General features: G+C 41.3%; 1 protein-coding gene across 1 annotated transcript; it reads right to left on the bottom strand.

Annotated features, from left to right (window-relative positions):
* Positions 1-709: 709 nt before the first annotated feature.
* LOC108985453 (protein LSM12 homolog) lies at positions 710-3,943 on the bottom strand. Its single transcript, XM_018957756.2, has 5 exons — positions 3,770-3,943; positions 3,479-3,638; positions 3,284-3,364; positions 1,034-1,157; positions 710-929 (listed from the first exon to the last, which is right to left on the bottom strand). Exons 1-5 carry the CDS (start codon positions 3,900-3,902, stop codon positions 882-884), a joined length of 546 nt encoding a protein of 181 aa, XP_018813301.1. The 5' UTR covers positions 3,903-3,943; the 3' UTR covers positions 710-881.
* Positions 3,944-8,946: the final 5,003 nt, after the last annotated feature.

Here is an 8,946-nt window from a genome sequence, read left to right as displayed (position 1 = left end):
TACTATTTATTAATCTTAGTATAATCAAATATTTATTAGATTATTTGTATGAAATGATTTTAATTAATTAGAATACAACGAAGAGCTTTCTTAGAAAGTAACAAACTGTGTTTAGTGTTTCGTATAAATTTAGAAACACTTTCATATTTCCATGGTATGGATTTAGTGTTTCATATAAATAAAAAACTGTGAAATGAAATTTTAGAAGTAGAACTACGAGGTAAGTAATTTGTTTATCCACCAAACTTATATGGACTTATCACTTTTCTTAATTTTGTATTAGGTTGATTTTAATTTGTATAAATCTATGACGTGTTTCAACTTTATATGGATTTCAATTCTCATTTTGTTGTTCATTGTGGAGTGGCAGATAGCCACTTTATCCACTTTGATTAAGGATAACTCAACTCATCTCAAACTAATCATTGATAAAACTTAGGTCTTGTTTGGATAATAAGTTGATCTCATTTCAACCTATCTAATCATTACAATTTTTTCAAACTTTCAAATAAAATATAATAAAAGATGCCGTTATATTTTTTAACCAGGTGCTATGTGCAAGGGGCATACGTGCAAGCATGTAGCTTCTAACTAGTGTGTGCGCGCGCGGGCGTGTATATATTGAGCTCTATGCTCTAGAATTTGATCTCAAATACTTGATCTGTGAATAAACTACACAAACTGTATCATGCAACTGAAGAACCAGAGATGGCAAGATGAAGAACGATTATGAAATTCCTTGATTAAAGAAAGCATCAAGAGGTTGGAGAAAATAGATAACATGTTTATCTCGGATAAAGGTTGGGCGTACAAGGACGTACACATCATGTTTCATCCCACAAGGAACTTTTCCCAGCTCCTGTATGACAATGCAATAACTATCACTGACCACCACCACGAGTTTGCAATCTCTTCCTCTCAAACTCAAGCTGGAATGGAGAAACAACCAAATAAATGATTGATTACTTAAACATGTATAATTCCCCGTTAAATTGACAATACAAATCAAATATAAGAATTCTTAGTGTCTTACCACTTTCTTCACCCTCTCATTGGCAGCAGGAGTTCCTCCATTAACAGATTCTGGGAGATATGGACTACTTACACGCACCTCATTCAGAACAACTATGACAGTCTTGTCCCAGCGCACTGGAAGCCTGATAAAGTACCAATAACATCAGTGGTAGAGAACTGATAACTATTTTCTGGTCAACTTCTATGTAGATAGAACGTTGATAACAAGTTTTTACGGTGATATATATCATCACAAAAGTGGAAAAAGCTTCTGACACGAAACTGTCAGCTCACTAAACAACTAATGGAAATTATAACTAATGTCATTCAAATTTACAAATTTCACTTAAAAGTCACTGAAATTTTCTATTTCCAAGAAGTCCCAAGTCCGGGAAAACTCAAATCCTCTCACCTAAGTTCATGTAAGGTGTGAGCCCAATGGCACTAGTTCCACCACATATTAGAAGTGTTAATTGTATTGAATAATGCTACATATCACACTCTCATCCTACTTTCATCCGACTATAGAACATGTGGTACTTTAAGTAAAATAAAATTTAATTGAATCAAGTAAATAGGTGTTGCCCAAGTACACGAGTATACGAAAAGAATACCTAGTTACAAGTTAGGAGCTAGGAAATGATACAAGAAAGTTCTGAAAGCTAGATCCATTGAGTACATTAAATGACGCCCAAAGAATTTCAAAGTCATGGTCATTCCTTTCAAGCCCAATGCACCATATGAGGCATAAAAGCATCATTCTCCATTCAGCAGTAAAATGTGGGTTGCCCTAAAGGCCTTTCCAACAAGCAAAAGTAAGGATATCCAGCGCCCTCCTAGGCATCACCTATACAAGTCCAATCCTGCTAAAGATTCCATTCCATAACACCCTTACCACCTCACAGTGAAGTAATAAATGATTCACAAATTCACCACTTTTCTTACACATAAGTGCACCATGGAAAGCACAAATACAGATTGAAGAGGGGTGACATCAAACCACTGAGCTAATGCAGATGCCCCCAGCAGATTAGACATCTCTATAAGGTGCACATTAATAATTTCAATTTATTCAAATCATCTAGGAGAACTCTATAAATATTACATAAAATAATCATTTCACCAATATCTGTTGATCAACATATAAATTTTCAGCATATGAAAAATTTTCATCAATACCAATAAAAAAGTTGTTCATATTAAAGTTGTAGCAATCATAGGTTCAAATCCTACAGACAATTAAAAAAGACAAAAATACAAAAGCACAGGGCAAACAACTGAACAAGGTATCAGGTTAAATCTATTAGAAGAGCATGGGATTCTTGAGAATGTTCACTTCAGGTGAAGCTGCTAAAGGTATTATAATATTCAGATCTTTCCCCCAATTTTTGGAAAGACAAACTCTAGGCTATACCTTTTAGCGAAGTTGGCCTACCAAGAGGTTCTTTATGCTACTTTCAGCTAATACTAAAATCGTCTAACATTAGAGTAATATGATTTTTTTTTTTTATAAGCAAGAAGAAAACATTAGAGTAATATGATACAATGCTATGCATCTGCTTTTATTATTTCATGAACAAAACACATAAAGAACCGTAGATGTAAGTATCCTATTCCCACACCAAAAGCAAAGAAAATCTCTTCCAGATTCAACCACGAATTATTGCTTGCAACACTGATAGCCTAACATCAAAAGTGCAAATTTATCATTAGAACTGAAACCAAATATCAAAGATGTATCAGAAAAACTTATTTGCATTGCACTTTTCAGGAAGCTGATCAGAGTATTGGAGTCTAGAGTTGTTAGCATCCGTACTGAACCCACATTCTTCTCCACCGACTGAAAAAAATGACGATGTAAGTTGATAATGCACATCTACTTCATTTCTCTTCAACTTATAAATCGTCACAAATTCTTCCTCTCTCTCTCTCTCTCTCTCTCTCTCTCTCTCTATTATTTTTTCTCTGCGTGGAACACAAAAGAAACTGTGTATTGCCAATGCGTTTCTACACAATAAACGGAGTACTGGTTGAATTAGGAACAATAAAGATGCTTCTATCTTTCAAGCTATCATAGGGTCTAAAATATCATAAGATTAGCGACGAAAACAATTCATAGAAGCGCGCAAACTCCAGCAACTGTTTAGGAACACTAAAAGACTAACTCTGCTCCTTGAAATATCTAAAATTGTATAGTATCATAATACAAATAATAGTAAATTGCATAATCTTCAGGTTCTTATAAGTCGAAAAAGGACTAGGAACTTACGTTTTGGACAAGGCGTCAAAAATGCTCTGAGCCTCGCTGGTAACACCCACGCCTATCCTCTCGGCCTCAGCCTCTGCTTGTCTGAATCGAACTCGTCAAAAAACAAAAACAAAATCAGCTTTCAACAAAATAAGTAACCAAAAAAAAAAAAAAAATCCCAAGTGGACTTGTGATGAAAATCGCAAGAAAACCCACCTAATGGCCAAATCTTCTCTAGCGCGCAGAGTACTAAGATCAAGGAAACAGTTTTTTATATCAAGTGGATCTTCGGCTTGGCCCAAGAGCGAAAACTCCTTTATGTAGTTGGCCTTCAACAACCGTATGTTCCGGCGAGGTCCCGCTTTCGAACCCTCTTGTGCGCACCCAACGAAAGTTAAGGAATACACATAAAAAAATATAATCTGTTCATATTCTACGTTGTTTTCTAGGGTTAGCAAAAATCAAACGGATCAATGAGAAGAAAGATCTCAAGAGAATGAAGGATATGAAGGACGAGAATGTTGGAGTGGCGGTCGAAGGTGATGACCTGAGCTTCAAAGTCGTCGCCTAAAGTGGTCTTGATGGAGAGCAAGCAGCCCACGGCGAAGTCCTCCGAGTTGGTAGCACCATCCATAGCCATTTTGGTTCTGCTCCTGCTGCTATTGCCTATGAAATACTTTTCAGTGTTTTCCGGCTCTCTGCTATGGGCTAGTGGAGGCTCTGTGAGTGCCTACGATTTGGGCTCGCTTTGTTAGGGCTCGTTTGAGTGTGGCTTCGGAATTGGGTTGGGTTTTAGATGGGTTTTGCTCGTTTTTGAGATTGGAGGATGGTAGTTTTTTTTTTTTTTTTTTGACAGTACAAAGACAGTATGAAGTTAATAAACAAGTATAGATGACCAAATAAACACCCCAAAATATAAATCTTAAAAGTGTATGAAACAAAAAAATAAAGATAAAAAAATAGAACCTATCGGTTTTAAAATCCCATATTTTCTCGACTTGTGATCAAGAAATAGGCTGCCATATATGCGAATGCGGTTGTATTGTTTGAAAAGAATCCAATAAGAATACTTTTAAGGATGTGTTTCATCATTACACACTCCCGATCTCCCGCAACCAAAGAGTAAGGTGGTTTGGGGGGTTTGATGAGGCCCTTTCGATGCCTAAATCGGTAACGATAGGAATCTTCTTAGAGCAAAATTATTCTAGAGCTTTCATTAGTGTACCTGGATTCTTAAAATAAATGACTTGTCTTCTTATGATCACTCTAACTAACTGCTTCGCCCACTATTTGAAATTTGAATCCCGGAACATTCAGGCTATTTACTTATTTTGAATGAGTGAATATTCTAATTATCCCAAGATAAGCAGACGGGTGTTCCTGTCCTTAACAAACTGGCATGAGCCCTATCAGGCCAGAATGGCTTGAGTCTTGAGTTGAGTGATTTTTCGGGCCACTATGACCCAAGCCCATGGTGGCACTCTGCGAGCCCTTATGATGGTATTAAAGCACTTCCAGTTACCCTGCAAAATCTTATCACACATGGTGTTATGAGACTTTTATACTAGATGTCGTTGGGCCCTTTCGGTAGAATTAGTTGACGCTCCTCCAATTACTTGCGAAGCCTCATCGTGCGTTGTGTGATGGGGCTTTTAAACCACGAGGTGTTGGGCCTTTTGAATTGAGCCAAAGCCCTTCTGTTACCCCGTGAGTCCTCGCCACACACGATGCGGTGAGCCTTGTTCTTTGGGCAACGTTTGGGGTTCTGCTTCATTATTCCTCGAGGACGTCTATTAGAGTCGTTTCATCATCATGTAGATATGCATTCCCCTTTGTCAACCACCGCAAGTATTTATTGTTCCCCACCACTTTACTTTTTTCCTTCACTTCCTATCTTCTTGCACAAGCTTTGTGTTCCCTTCCTTCCCGTCCGAAAACCCTTCGTGCCTTCAAACCCTCTCATCCTTCTTCCTGCATTGCTTTCCTCTATTTTCTACGTACTCATGGCTACTAGAAAAGACAAAGGTGTGAAACCCTCTCATGGCGATGGTTCTTCATGACCTCGCAATTCTTCTGTCCACCGCGAAGGCTCTACAGCTAACCCTAGCGTCTAAGGAGATGATTCTCGTTCCATCGTCGAAGGTCATTGTTGGGTTTCCACCTGCTCACGTTGAGAACTGGACACTGCGAGGGACCACTTTAATATCACCGATTTGGTAGGATTGTCGATGCCCAGCCAACAACATGGAGCCGTTGATGTTAGGGTTATGGCAAGCTCTATTGTCCTCTATTTAGTTATGTTTTTAATGGGACTTCATCTGCCCTTCGTGCTGCCTGTTCGTGACTTCTTAGACGTCTTAGGCCTGCGCCGGCCCAATTGGTGCCTAACGCTTGGCGTATTTTAATGGCATGCTGCATTTTGTGGCGGCAGGTCTTGGAGTCCACTGGTGATGATTATTCTGAACTTACAGCTCGGGAGTTCCTCTCTCTTCACGGGTTTAGGAGTTTAAATGAGAACCTTTGTAGCTTTAGGTATCGCAACAAACTGGTGAAGCTAGAGTGTAAGTATTCTCATGCCAAGGACTGGTAGAAGAAATTTTTCTTTGTTTCATGTAGAGGTGGGAATTTCCGGCAGATGAAGCCTCACATCAGAAATTTCCCGTCCGAGCATCTTGGTCGCCTATTCTCAACGAGCGTGACCTTGAAGTTTTGTTGTCTCCCCGAGAAGAAGCTCGCATTTGCCTGGTTCAATCTTGGGCGATGGCTAACATAAGGTCCACTTGGTCTGACGCCCTCTTGATGCCAACCAACATCGATAGGTTCCTGATGGTACCTAGCCGGGCCCATGTGCTCTGTAGTGAAATTTTGGGCACCCCATCGCTGACAGGAAATTTAAAAAGGGGACCACTACCGAGCGTAGGGGTAAAAAAAAAGGTCGCCTTGAGGCCAAGTCGTCGGACACATCCAGCTCTTCCAGGGGTGTCCTCTTTTCCCCTCCGGGGAGTGAAGGAGAGAGGTCAAGAAACCCTCCAGTGCCCCGAACCAGTTTGTTAGATGAAAATTATGGACCAAGCAGACGCCGAACTGGACTTCATACTAGAGGCTGAGAAGGCCATAAGGTCAGAGGCTCCCTATGGAAAGGAGGCAAAGACTTCTGTGCTAGCAGTCAATCCCAAAGGTGACCCTCATCTTGAGGGAGATGATTTTGTCTCTATTCTGAACCCAGACTTCCTTAATGTACATCTCGTGAGTGGTATCCTTCCTTACTAGACGGTTTTGGCAACTCGTTTCATCTTGAAGATGTTGGTGAGCTGTCTCCTGCTGCCTCGACGGCTTCAAGTGGGGATACTCCTGAGTTTCTCTTTATCTTTCTGAACCTATCTTTTGCCAGCAAGAGCAGGGTGTGGATCCCTTCCTTGCCCTTCAGAACTTCCCCAGGGGGTGAGGACCCTTCTCTAGCCTTTCCTGCCAGTGATCTTCAAATTGGCCCGCCCAGCAGATCTCCATTTCGGGAGGAAGTCATCATTTCTCAAGTTGACCAAACAGCCAGGACATCAACTTAGGCGACTAGTGACCCATCACCTCAAACTATTCTTAAGTCATTCATCCCAAAGGGTGCTACTGGAGTCTCCTTCCAGATTCTGAGTGCTTGCCATGGTGCTTCCACTTCTCACCCTAGTGACTCCTCTCAGACCTCTAGGTTGCGTCACGATGAGGCTTTCTGTTCCACCATCCTCCACCTCCGTAACATCCTTTCGCCAGTCACTTTTCTTTTAGTTTAATTTTCTATTAGGCTGTTACCTTCTTGTCCTGACTAGGTTTTTGCATTGACAAGTTGGCTGCTACACTGGTGGAAGACCGTATAGGACTCGAGGAGGAAAACGACTCCATGCATGCATTCATTAGCAAAACCCACAAGGCTGTTGTCTCTGCCCGATAGGAGAAAGAGGAATTAGTTGGGGAGCTTTCTCGAGTTTAAACCACCTTTCGGGATTAGATTGTCTCTCTTCAATCTGAGTTGGTGAGCACATCGGAAGAAACTACGCTGCACAAGGCTAAAGTGGTTGATAAAGAGGTCAAATGAGACAATATGGTCGCTCGCCTAAGTTAATTGGAAAAAGAGGTGGAGGGATTGCGCAAGGACATCCTCCGCTTGACTGCCTCAGAGGAAGAACGAAGGGAGTCCAATACCCTGCTAAGCATAGCTCAGGGCGAGAAGGCTAAGGCTGAGCAGAATTTGGCCGCAGCTAAGAGTTCTCTTAAGGAGCACGATCGCCATTATTTGGCATTAAATCAGAGCTTGGAGACCTACAAGAAAAACTTGGCTGCTCCCAAATCGAAAGTATACGAGCTGAATGGGGAGTTGGGCCATTCGCAAGAACAGATTAGTCGCCTCCTTCCTCAAATTAACTCTGCCAACGCAATCCGAGACCATGGTTTTGGCCTTGGCTTCAAGCTCGGGATTAAGCAGCTGCGGAAGCTTCGGCTTGCACATCCTGAGACATATCTTCGTAACTTGAAATGGAGAGAGATAAGGGCCAGCCCTGCCGCCTATCACTACTTTGACACTACCAGGTGAGACGTTATGCCAGACGCCTTCCCTCATCCTCGTCGCCCCGAATGTTTTATTTTTGTACTTTTTATTTTGTTGAATTTTGGGCAATTGACCATTGGTAGTTGTATATTTTGAATTGTGGTTTTTATATTAAGCGAAATAAACCTTTGCCATTGAGGAATTGTTACCTTTGTTTTGTTCTAACTATGGAGAATGAAATGAAGGATTTTTGTTAACTTATCGAGTGCGAATGTAGGTTCTGGTCTTAGTCATGTAGGATCAAGTTTAAAAACAAATGCTAAGGACATAATTAACTTAACCGAAATTCAGCCGTGTGGTCTTTGGTGATAAAATGTAGCAGAAAAGTCCCTCGACCGCATAACCTTGGCGAGTGGAGTGTAGCAAGAGAGTTGCTCGACCGCGTAACCTTGACGAGTGGAGCATAGCGGGAGAGTTGCTCGACCGCGTAACTTTGACGAGCGATGTAACGGAAGGATTCCTTGACCGTGAAGCCTTGGCAAGGGTGTTGCGGGAGAATTGCTCGACCGCGTAACCTTGGTGAGTAAAGTGTAGTGGGAGAGTTGCTCTACCGCGTAACTCTGGCGAGCTTCGTACCTTTAGGATGTGTTTGGATGTTGAGCTAAATTCAACTCAGTTGAGCTCAGTTCTTTATCAATAATAGTGAATTGAGTAGTGGAGAGAGTTATGTGGAGCTCATCTAAACTGAGTTTAAAGTGTGTTTGTATATTAAGATGAGTTTAGTACTTCTATGGGAAGTTGAAAAAAGTAGTGGGTCCCACATATAAAAATGTGTTAAATTGAAAAAAGTTGTGGGTCCCACATATTATGAGGTTTTGAGTTGAAATGAGTTTAGTAAATTGAGAGTTGAGTATTTGGATGCTAGACTCAGCTTGAAATTAGACTGAGCTCAACTGAATCTTGTAATCAAACCTAGCCTAAGGGCTTCTCGACCGTGTAGCCTTGGCGAGAAGGTGTAGCGGAAGAGTTGCTCAATCGCATAACCGTGTGGCGAGGCGGATTACACCGTCTGCCAGATGCGGGGGGCAAGTGGCCCCACCCGCATCTGGCACCAAAAGCAGGGGCGAGGGCGCGATAGGGGTGACCCCTG

Source organism: Juglans regia, chromosome 13 (assembly GCF_001411555.2).
Source record: "Juglans regia cultivar Chandler chromosome 13, Walnut 2.0, whole genome shotgun sequence".
Taxonomy (NCBI): Eukaryota; Viridiplantae; Streptophyta; class Magnoliopsida; order Fagales; family Juglandaceae; genus Juglans; species Juglans regia.
This window is presented reverse-complemented; position numbering and strand designations above follow the sequence as displayed.

Excerpts from the sequence above, each read along its gene's own strand:
- LOC108985453 (XM_018957756.2), bottom strand. The coding sequence starts at position 3,902 with ATGGCTATGGATGGTGCTACCAACTCGGAGGACTTCGCCGTGGGCTGC. Across the intron at positions 3,365-3,478 it reads AGAGAAGATTTGGCCATTAG|ACAAGCAGAGGCTGAGGCCG; the intron begins GTGGGTTTTCTT and ends AGTTCGATTCAG. Across the intron at positions 1,158-3,283 it reads TTTGACGCCTTGTCCAAAAC|GCTTCCAGTGCGCTGGGACA; the intron begins GTAAGTTCCTAG and ends GTACTTTATCAG.